The 12438-nt window shown below is 40.3% G+C and overlaps 1 protein-coding gene across 2 annotated transcripts in view; it reads right to left on the minus strand.

Annotated features, from left to right (window-relative positions):
* The window catches only part of TMTC4 (transmembrane O-mannosyltransferase targeting cadherins 4), a 163854-nt gene that overhangs the window by 53917 nt on the left and 97499 nt on the right, over nt 1-12438 (minus strand). For both annotated transcript variants that reach the window (XM_040425259.1, XM_040425258.1), the window contains 7 exons: nt 10303-10400; nt 9935-10027; nt 9316-9477; nt 6599-6801; nt 5822-5993; nt 4987-5118; nt 2472-2551 (listed from right to left, as the gene is read on the minus strand). In XM_040425259.1, coding sequence (XP_040281193.1) covers nt 2472-2551; nt 4987-5118; nt 5822-5993; nt 6599-6801; nt 9316-9477; nt 9935-10027; nt 10303-10400 — 940 coding nt within the window. The remainder of the gene's footprint in view (nt 1-2471; nt 2552-4986; nt 5119-5821; nt 5994-6598; nt 6802-9315; nt 9478-9934; nt 10028-10302; nt 10401-12438) is intronic.

The following is a 12438-nucleotide window of genomic DNA, read 5'->3' on the forward strand; positions in this document are numbered from 1 at the left end:
ATTCCTGAACCCCTCAAAAACAAACTGCTAAATAAATTCCTGTTTCAGTGGGCATAGGAAAATATCTTATTTGGGTATTCATTTAACATCCCACCTCTAAAGATTTAGTAAGTTTCAACATTACCTCTTTACGAGAGGAACTCTTGGTGGACTATACTAAATATTCTCAGAATTTTATGTCTTGGATAGCTATAGAGGATAAATGCTGTCAAAATGCTTACTTTGCCTAAAATGAAGATGTATTCCACTTATTATCCCTGCCAGGACACTTCACTCCCTACAGGCAGATCTCCTCAAATTTATTTGGGGAAATAAATCTCCTAGGGTGGAACGTTGCGCACTCTACCCATGTCTTCATGTTGGAGGACTGGGAGTCCCAGATATTACTCGGTACTATAAAGCTAATCTCATAGCTCAAACTAGGGAATAGTGTTCCCCCTCTTCGAATCATAAGTGGCTAGAGGTGGAGTCTACTTTAGCGACTAAAAACTCACTTAAAGGACTACTAGCTGCTCACAACCTGGCAGCGGTTCCTGGGGCCCCCCCTCTCTTGACCATGCGGGCAGCAATATTGACCTGGTGCCATCATATTAGGAGTATAGATCTATTCTCTCCTACCTCAGAAATCCCTGTGACGACGCTTACTTATCTCATTCTGGATATCAATGTTTGGTAAGAGGTGGGTTTATTATACCTAGACCAGATACTGGAGAACTCCAACATTAAAACATTTGAGGCCTTACACCATTCTCACCAGCTACCTAATTCGTGTTTCTACCAATACTTGCAGATCAGGCACCTGTTACATAGCATCTGGCTCCCTCCTGTCCAATCACCTGAGGCCTCCCTAATTAGCAGGCTTCTCAATACTCCAAGACCTGCAGGAAAAGGCCTCTATTGCATACCAAGTTCTAGGTCCACGACGAGATGGCAAGTCAGGCTTTATGATGAAATGGGAGGAGGAACTGGGATATGAATGGACCATTTATGAATGGTGAGATGCTTTCTATTGGGGGCGGTCGCTGGATCCAATTGCATTAACCATGCAGAGCAAAATCGTAAAATCCAGCTTCATTGGTATCTAACCCCAGCCCGTATAGCACACATTAATCCTACATACAGCCCATATTGCTGGCAGGGATGTGGAGAGAGGGGAACACCATGGCATATGTGGCGGAATTGTCCTCCTACCATACTTCCCTTCTGGAAGGAAGTCTTTGACCTTTTGTCTAAAGTTGCTGGCTTTATCTGTACTCTCTATTGGGTTTGAGACCCTCCCATACACACATCGGTGGTTAGTGGCGGGGATATTAACTGTGGCACAAAAGCTAATTGCTACCTACTGGAAATTACCTGTCACTCTGAGTCTCTCAGAATTGGTAGCCCTAATTAATAAATATATGCAACATGAAGGCATATATGCCGCCTCACACAAAACTAGATCGCAAGCGTTACAAAGATGGGATTTATGGCGCACATCCTCTTATGCTTCCTATATTCCACAGATAGTCTCGTGAAACATACATCACACAGCTACTTATATCCGGGGGGGACGGGGACGGGACTAATGAAGAATGTTTGGAGGAGAGTTAGATGGGCGATTCGGCTCTGGCACATCTTGATTACTGGTGCTGTTTCTTAGTTGTTGTGCTACAAAGCACTTTACTATGTTTACTATTTTCTTATGGATCACACTGTCCTTTTGACTGGTAACAATATTGATTGTTGATTATTGCTTTATTATAGATTGTACAAACTATAAGAACGCTGAATGCTTTATTTTATATTCAGTGTAATGTTTGAACAGCATCTCATTGATTGTTGTACTGATTTGAAAAAAAAAAAAAAAAAAAAAAAGAAATTGTACTAATAAAGCAGACAGGTCTGAGAGCGGCAAGTGCCTCGCTTAACATCTCACAGGTATATCCAAATAAAGTGAGGGGCATATACTAATGTCTTCACACCACACGTGCGCAATTATTTGCAACTTTCGAAGCTTCTCACCACTTTCCTAAAGGGGCATGGCTTAGCGGCAGGAGGCAGGGCTTAGTGTGGCCCAGCGGATTTACTACGACTTATGCCAGAAACTGGCCCATGTTATACACCAGCCCCTAGTTGTTGTAGACTTCAGTTTCTAGCCCACAAACCGCGAGAAATGCCTTCTAATAAATTAGGTGCATCTCACTTCTGGGTAGAGGGATCAAGACTGGCATGTGGGAACTACAGTCTTGATAAATGTCTCTCAGCTTGTTAAAATTAGTATGGCTCTATTCACATTTGCTCTAGATGGGGGTTTTGTCAGCCTCTACCATATATGTTATGACAAATATGGCACAGTCTGCAGAATTATTCTTGCAGGAAGAATAAAAGTACCCTGGTAGAACTTATCAAAGTTAATAGGGTCTGATAGAGTTCATCAGTATCCATTTGAAAGTGGCTCCACATGATAAATAAGTGTATTATAGCATTACCTTATAGCTTCTCTGTAGTATTTAATGGCATCTGTTTGAAGGCCTCGATCTGCTAAATTTTTGCCTATATTATAATGCACCTGTGAATTGTTAAAGAAAAAAATGTATATGTGAAAAAGTAATATTCATATAGTAATTTTCTGTTTTGCGCTAAAGAAAAATAGTTTTGTTTGCCGTGCAGGAAAATATAACTAACTTCCCTCTGTCTCTCCTCTGTAACCTTGAGAGGTTTTAAGACTGTTCTAATGGCAGCCACTCAATGTTTAATGAATCACATAAGGCTACTTTCACACTAGCGTTTTAGTTTTCCGGTATTGAGATCCGTCATAGGGGGCTCAATACCGGGAAAAAATAAAAAAAAGCTTCAGTTTTGTCCCTAGTCATTGTCAATGGGGACAAAACTAACTGAACGGAATGCTCCAAAATACATTCTGTTCCGTTTAGTTGCGTTCCCATACTGGAGAGCAAACCGCAACATGTTGTAGTTTGCCTTCTGTCCTGGGATGCGGCGCAAGACTGATCTGGCATGACCCCCAATGCAAGTCAACGGGGACGGATCAGTTTTCTCCGCCACAATAGAAAACGGATCCGGCCCCCACTGACTTTTAATGGAGTTCATGACGGATCCATCCTGGCAATGTTACAGATAAGGCTACTTTCACACTAGCGTTCAGGGCTCCGCTTGTGAGCTCCGTTTGAAGGCTCTCACAAGCGTCCCCGAACGCATCCGTACTGCCCCAATGCATTCTGAGTGGATGCGAATCAGCTCAGAATGCATCAGTCTGGCAGCGTTCAGCCTCCGCTCCGCTCAGAAAGCGGACACCCGAACGCTGCTTGCAGCGTTCGGGTGTCCGCCTGGCCGTGCGGAGGCAAACGGATCCGTCCAGACTTACAATGTAAGTCAATGGGGACGGATCCGTTTGAAGTTGACACAATATGGCTCAATTTTCAAACGGATCCGTCCCTCATTGACTTCCAATGTAAAGTCTGGACGGATCCGTCTGAACTACTTTCACACTTAGAATTTTTTCTAAACTATAATGCAGACAGATCCGTTCTGAACGGATCCAAACGTCTGCATTATAGGAGCGGATCAGTCTGTGCAGACACCAGACGGACCCGCTCTGAACGCAAGTGTGAAAGTAGCCTAACACAACCGGATCCATTCATAACGGATGCAGATGGTTGTATTATCACTAACGGAAGAGTTTTTGCTGAACCCTGCTGGCTCCAGTAAAAACGCTAGTGTGAAAGTAGCTAAATGATTGTGCATCTGCACAAATATTTCTACATCTGTATTAACAATTTGTAGTTATACTTCAAAGATAACTACTTTTATATAGTAAATTTCAAGTTATGTACTCCACTGTTTCCTCCTCCCACACTCCAAATACATAATTATAGCTTAGTTGACATTCTGTGTTTGTAGCAGAAGTGTGTAACATGACCAAAAGGCAACTCTCCTATCAGGATCCAGCTGGGTCATTAGGTACACTGAAGAATTGGTGGTGCCTCCAGTGACCGCTGCCTACATGACTAAGAGCAGTCTCCAGTGGATTTCCAGTACACATTTTTTTTTATTTTGGTGATTAAGAAGAGAGATGTGAAGGGGAGACAATTTTATTAAATGAATAACATTTATCATCTATCCAAAGAATAGGTGATAATTGTTTGATCGCTGATGACTTCCATAAGTAATCGCCACCTTATTCGCATAGTGGACTTGGTACCCCCATTCTTGTGATCAATTGGGGTCCCAACTGTTGACCCCTAGGGATTAAACATTTATCACCTATCCTGGGTATAGGTGACAAATGTTATTTCTAGGCCCAACCCCCATCAGAGATTCATATAAAACCTTATGACCTTGCAATATACAAGTGCACTTGTAGCAAAGAGTGTATGTTTAAGGGTCCATTCACACATCCGTAGAATGTATCCGAACCTGTTACGCAATTATCCAAAACGGCTTCATTCATTCTTTATGGGGCAGGAATGGATGCGGACAGCACACAGTGCGCTGTCCGCAAATATAGAACATGTCCTATTCTTATCCGCAATTGCGGAAAAGTATAGGAAGTTCTATGGGGGTGCTGGCCGGGTGTATTGCGGATCCGCAATACACTACGGACGTGTGAATGGACCCTAAAGCTGTTAGACACCACCAGAAACACCTTATCTACTAGCAGAAGAAAAGAGCGAAATCCAATAGTCCAATACTCATTCCTACCCAAATGTGTTGTTGCAGTATGATCCCATATACATTACATTTGGGATTTCGCTCCATTGTGACTGTTTGCAAATGTCCAAAATTAAAAAGTCACATCTTCCATATGCAGGATAAAAAATAAAAATAAAAAAAGTAAAAAGATAAAAAAATGTAATGCTATAGGAAGCACATTCTTTTTCCACATGTAACATCTGCATGCTGTAACACCTACAGAAATGCACAAACACAGCAATACAAGTCTATGAAAATAGTGCCTACAACAGCAGAGGAGCTGTACAGACTTACTTTAGCATTTAAAGGACATACATCAAGTGCACTTTGGAAAAGAAGCTCCTCTGATTTCCACTGGTTGCTTCGATAAATGCAGCGCACTGGATAGAGGATCAGCAGTCCCAGTACAACTATAGTCATGGATTTCTTAAAATAAAAAGTGGTTCAATGCTGCTGTAGACAGTTATCCAGAAAAACACATTTTTAACGCACACATTTCAACTGGATGCTTATATATTGTTTCTTTAAACTGCGAGACGCCAGAAGTAGCATCAGAACAGTAGATAACACAAATCAGACTGAGGCCTTCCAGACACACAAGACGGCTATCGCTCCCGATCCCCTCATACAAGTACTTGCTCAGTTCAGCCGAGCAAGGACGTGTTCTCAGTAGAAGAGAAGGAGGAAGTGCTACCAGACTCCTTTGGCACAGGCTTGTCTGACTGAGAACAAAAGGAACGGCCAGTTGAAATCCAAGTGCCCGATCCTAATCTCCTCCGACATCTGCCACATGGAGAGAGTCGGGAGGCCCAATTACTGTATATATTAGACGGTCGGCTGGTCCCATCGAAATCAGCAGGCTCGACCATCATATATCTAATATGTGGGCAGCTTAAGACTACCTCATCGACAATAAAGAGTATAGGCATGCATTGGAGAACTAAACAGATATGAGCAGACAGATAAATATGCAGAACCACAGATCCTGTGGTAAGTGGTAATATATGCGAGTTATTGTTTTAAATACATGCGTACAAGTAATAAAGCATGATGTTAAACACTTCCTCACATTATAAGCAAAATCAGCCTTCACTACAGTACACAAGGAATGTCATTTTTAGAATCTTACCTTATTGTGCAACTGTTTACAGACCTTACTGTAGCCATAAGTGAGTAATATACAATATCCTACACTAGGCAGGTAGAGGACCCTTTCAGCAACAACAAATCCAACCCGGAAGAATAAGTTACTCGCAGGGAGGAAAGGTATTATGAGAAATCCCAAACCCATAATGAGGATTCTGTAATGAGTAGAAGAGCAGAACCTGGTATAGAAAGGAGGTCAACTTTTCAGTCTTAAAAACTATAAACTCAACTTATTGTTATATGCTAAGGATGGGATCTAGGAATTACTGGACAGAAATATCCGCTCAAGCCTGCTACTTCTACTAAAGGCAGCACTCAAACCTATAAATTACCGGTACCAGGCATTTACATTTTGTCACTAGGTTTTACTAGGACACAACAGATTTTAGTTACAGCCTACTCATCTCTTATGTTTAGATGGATAAAAGTTTGTGTTCCTTACTTCATCCACTATTCATTCCAAAGCAGAACAGATGTATCATATTTGCTACATATCTAATAGATCAGTTTTGTAAGCATCCTCGAAGAAACCAAAAGGAAAGAACATTGCAGCACTATACCATCACATCGTAAGATTGTAATCGATTCACTGGTGCAAGAAGTGGATGAGCTAGACTACAGGGTACTTTGTCATATAAAGCAGTAAAATTATGCTATCATTTATTAGCAGTGTCTAGAAATGTGGGTTACACGAGTTGCCGGCTCCCTACTGATCAAAAAAAGCCATGCTTCCATTATTTGAAATATACAGAAAACTCACCTTCTCGTTTGGCCATTACTGGAGAATAATGCCTGGTACATTAAGCCAAACAAGCAGAACCAAAGTGCTGTCGGTGCCATTATCCGAGAATCACTGAGAGATTTAATAAGAGGTATGCAGCCCATTGACCAATCAAAGCAGAGCCACCATGGGCACAGCAGTAGCCATCCATTTAAGGAATAATAGTAATTATAGTTTATTACCTGTCATTAAGAGAAAAATCATTCCATGTCACATATACAGTGTGAACAACATTATCAGTACAGGTGCACTTCCACGCATACGTGCACGTACGGGGGGGGGGGGGGATTCAATATGACACCTGTCATTTCACAAAATAGTCTAACAGAAATCAGATCTGATAAAGAGCAATTTCCCAATACTGATCCTTTTAGTCTAATAAAAATGTACTATATATATGTATATATATATATATATATATATATATATATATATATATATATATATATATATATTTTACTGTGTGTAATGTGCGGGATAAATATAAAAGAAAGAACATATGAATGTTCAAACTATTACAAAATTGTATACTGCGTTATGTAAAGCATTTAATCATAATGGAAATACTACAGTGAATATATAAGGCTACTGTCACACTGGTGTTTTGGCTTTCCATTTGTGAGATCCGTTCAGGGCTCTCACAAGCGGTCCAAAACGGACCAGTTTTGCCCTAATGCATTCTGAATAGAAAAGGATCCGCTCAGAATGCATCCGTTTGCCTCCGTTCTGTCTCCATTCCACTTTGGAGGCGGACACCAAAACGCTGCCTGCAGTGTTTTGGTGTCCGTCTGATGAAACTGAGCCAAACGGATCCGTCCTGGCACACAATGTAAGTCAATGGGGACGGATCAGTTTTCTATGACACAATCTGGCACAATAGAAAACAAATCCGTCCTCCATTGACTTTCAATGGTGTTCAAGACGGATCCGTCTTGGCTATGTTAAAGATAATACAAATGGATCCATTCTGAAGGGATGCAGACGGTTGTATTATCTGAACGGATCCATCTGTGCAGATCCATGGCGGATCCGCACCAAACGCAAGTGTGAAAGTAGCCTAAAGTATACATTTAAAAACCCGGACAAATAAGGTTCAGGTCTCTTGGTTTGTGGCTTTGAGCAGCAAGTACACAATTTTATACAAGGTATCAGACAAACCTGTTTGTTTCTGGCTAACATTCTTCACTGTATATGGTGGTTTAATGTAATGCATATAAATGGAACTAATGAACTCAGATGGCAGATAGTCAATATAAAATACAGTAAACTGTGTGTAATGTGCGGGATTTCTACCAAACAATGGCCACTAACTGCATGGTGGAAGAATGGCTACAGAGCACCTGTGAGCATGGAGAACGTAACTGTGCGACATGATTTTCTGGGATTTTCCACCATATTATCTGCACAGCAAAGGTGTTCTTGTATACGGTATGCCATTCTTTGTAACATAGCTTACTACCATATATACATAAAGCATATAGTTTTAGATGTCATATTTTGCCAATTCAAAAAATTGTGTGTATAATTATCATCATCATACAACAAGGAAATAATTAAATTTTTAAAAGGGGTTGTCCGGGCTTTTTCTATTGATGACCTATCTCCACCCGGGTGGAGTAAGAGGCTCTTTCCATTCACTTCTAAGGGAGTTATAGAAACAGCCAAGCACACGTGCATGTGACTAAGGTGGAAATACAGTTTTCATGTTCAACATTCGGGCATGTAGCTACAACATTCCAGATTAAAGTGCACAGACACATCTGTTAATCAACCAGGCCTCTATTAACAAAAATATACAGAATGTCAATTTGGTGGCAGCAAGAAAGTCTCTTAGAATTCTTCAAGTATTGTTAGTGACATAACCACAATGGCATGTACAGGTCTTCCAGACAATGCTAGCGGTTACCTCTTATTTAATAAACAGCTATATATGGGAGACCAAAAATCTTTTCTGCTGGTATTATTGATTGCGCTTGTAAGAGTGGTGTCCACATCTACTTGTGTAAAGGGCCAGGACTTCTTTACAAATGGCCAGTCTTCAGGATAGGCTATCGATATTCAATAGGTGAAGGTCTGAGGCCTGGTGCTCTAACTGATCACCTAGCTTATGAGGTTGTGGTACTCTAATGAGGACCGCATCTCATCACTTTTTACCAGGCACTGTCTTTTGTGCTGCAGCTAAGGGGGCGTGTCCATGCTCTTCCTATCACAGCTCAGGAGGCAGTTGAAGGATGAAACTGAGCATGTGCGGCCTTCTCCGTGAGCAGGACAAAGAAATAAGAACAAACAGCAGGTGGTGCTATACAGATACATTTTATTGAATAATTCAGTGACTATGCTAAATGTTTAATTATGTGCAATACCAAAGTATTCAGATCCAGGTACTGGTTTGAAAACTGTAGAATATAATTTGTGGGACATCCCCTTTAACTTGCATTGACTGCAATAATGAGTCCATTTCCCTTGTACAGCCATTTTATGAATAAAAAAGTAGCGACTCCTGCTTTGTTTGGAGCATACGCATATTTCTTAGTGAGGTATGAATAAGCTTGGCCACCGGTGGGAGATAATGCTAGACTGTAGACATAAGATCAGATCATATGTGGATTATACCATGCCTTAGTTGTTCTATCACAAACCTACTGGTCTACAGTTGGAAACCAATTCACATGGACAACACAATGTTAAGTACTTACTCGCACAAGAAGGTTCTCAGCAAAAGATGCTGGGTTGTCAACATCAGTAAATGCTGGAGGTCCTGTGCCCATAATACTCCATCTCACATATAGCATACATATACCTCCAGCAGCCAGAAGACTGATTCTTGAGAGCAATCCTTTTTTCACAAATGAAAAATTCTGTTGCAGGGAGTGAAGAGAATAGAGAATATCAGTATTCATAAGTTAAATCAACCTAAAAACATCTCATTTTTCTACAGAGGATCTCAGATATAATGAGAAGCTCACCCGTCACATGTTTACATGCACTAGGTCACTTATCCATGAACCAGTTGCCTTTCTAATATTGAAATATGGTTATTCTTGTCCGGTGTTCAAATAAGAATGATTCTTTTATTCCAAGTAACTTCCCAACCACACCTTGCAAATACAGCTTTTGCAACTTTCTGGCAAAATGAGATGGACTATGTATTCCCACAGTAACATCAAAATCAAAGGGCAGAAGGGATTTTTTTTCTACAATAAAAGGACTTCTTTCAAGAATACAACTGAGCGACAGACATGAGATCACACTGTGCAGTAACTGAGGAGCCCAGAATCTGTTCTGAATAGGGAATGGGAAATTGAATACACTCACCTCTGGGGTTTTGTCCCTGCGCCGTACCTTCTGGATACATTCCAGCATGTTTAACTTGCAGATTACAAAGACATCAAAAACAGCATTCAGACCCTAGGAAAGACAATAATCTTTTGTTACTTCCAGAGACCATCAGCCTGAATGGAAAAATAAAGAATCTAAAATATTTAAATTCGACATTAATAAATCAAACAATTTATGGTGCGATTATGACTGCACAAAGACGCGTAGTGAGCTCGGCTTTATAGATCGGCAGCAGGAACAAGGTTTTCTTCAGTAAAGAATGGCAGTGCTGTACATAACTTCCCCTTAGTGATGCATAGTACTGCTTTGGGATGATATTCCCATCGATGTTCTTTTTTTCTTACCAAAACCGTTATGCCTTGTTCTTTACACAACATTGCAATGGCGGCAAGCACAATGCTGAATAGCACCCAGAACACAGAGGTATGATCTTCTTTATGAACTGTGGAAAGAAGATAACTGTCTCAGTTTCACAATCACATTTGCAAATAAAAAAACAACACTTGTCAGTAAATCCAGAAAATTGTGCCAAAAAAAAAACCACACAACAACAACTTCTAATCTTCCGGTGGCATGCTGGCTCTCTTTGTAGTCTTACATTACAGTGCTCTGCAGAGTTACACTCACATGTTCGCAGCAAGACGCTGTAAATTACACGTGTGACTACATACGTCTTTGATGTACACCTGTATTGAGAATCAATCACTTGCAAAACATGCTGTTATTAAGTGAAATGTTTTGGAAGTAAGCGGCACAGATCTCAAACACTAATGCCGAGAATTAGATTGCCTCATGCTATAACAGATCAATAAACCAGCTCCTAGGAGCAGAGAAATGGAGAGAAAAAAAGCAGGAAGTCCAACACCTTGGCCCCGAGGAAAGCTTTGTTCTTGAAACCTATCTGGTTCAGTTATGTAAAAGGAGATAAACATTATCGGAACAGCTTTTTTCTAAGAATTTTTTTTTTTCCAAATGGAAAAATTTCCCCAAGCCGTAAACCAGAACCGTCCTATTACCAGGCTAAAGTCCTCTGGTCAGCTAATAGAGAGAATATAGGCAGGAATAGCCTTGCATCCTCCATACATCTGCAGTTTACTTACTTGCACATTCTGCTGCAATAACTCTACCAAAATAATATATTATTAATGTAGGGGACAGGTCCTTCTGCAGCAAAATTTTTGTTATGCTCTTTTCACATTCTGTGCAGTTGAATTATGTCTGATTTTCCATCAAAAATAATCTTACGCAACTGTATAATGTCAAGACTGAATGGCAAGACTGCCACTGTCTTCTACAGTAATAATAAAAAAGTATACTGCTGCATATACTTTATCGTATTATATGATGTTGCAGCTTATAATAGCCTATAAAAAAGGGCTCCGATTCTGTTAATCAAATGGATTCCAAAAAGTACATGTGTGACCTATCAAGACCTACTGGGTACAGGTTTTGAACCTCTCTTCTATCTAAACGTGCCATTCTGATGCATCCAATAAACAAGGTCTAAAGCTATTATTTAAAAAAACTGAAGCAGCCATTTAACTCATGCACATGAACGTATTTATTTTTGTTGCGCCCATATGCGGATCCATTCACTTCAATGGGTCCGCATAAACAGAAATGACTCCATGTGCATTCCATGTCCGTATGTCCATTCGGCAAAAAAAAAAAAAAAAAGAAAAGAACCGGTCCAATTATTGTCCCCATTATGGACAAGGATAGGACTGTTCATATTTTGCGGAGTGGACAGCCCCTAATAGGTTGCGTTGTGTGCATGAGCCCTAATTATATTAGTGATCTCACTATGGCTATATTCACACATTTCAGATAGCACATGGATTTCAGTTCACATTCCGCAGCAAAATCTACATCAAATCCAACAGTATTCCACTTCATGCATGTGATTGGGATTACCGCAACCCAATTCTCAACGTGGAAAAAAATATTCACAAGGAAAAGTAGCATGCTATTTATTCCTGTGAATTCCGCAGGAAAAGCAAGTGGATAAATCCCACCCAGATTGGTCCCGTTGAACAGTGTTCATCCTCGCATGAACCGCGACAGTTTACACAGAAATTCAAGTGATTGCTCCTGCAGATATTGCTGTAAAGCACATGCTAAATTACCAATCTATGTGAACATAGCCTTAAAAGTTCATTTTAAAAGTTTCTTTCAACTCACAGAAAGGTCTTTATATGCTGAATCTCCAGCAGGAGACTTAACAAGGAATTCTGCTTATAACATTTTGCGGAAACACACTTATTCTTCATAAACAGGCTTATTTTCTCATCAGGCTTTCTGGAAGAATGGCAGCCTATATTTAGGGATGTCTCAGGGCTTTTATCAGAGGTGCTCATGAATCATTTGTTCTCATGGAACAGCAGGGATTTTATAATGAAATTTAAAAAGGTCAGGATGATGCTCTTCCTCTGAATAAGTAGTTGGTGTGCACTTAAGGTATCTTGTGTAAAACTCACTTA

The sequence above is a fragment of the Bufo bufo genome, chromosome 3 (genome assembly GCF_905171765.1).
Source record: "Bufo bufo chromosome 3, aBufBuf1.1, whole genome shotgun sequence".
Classification (NCBI taxonomy): Eukaryota; Metazoa; Chordata; class Amphibia; order Anura; family Bufonidae; genus Bufo; species Bufo bufo.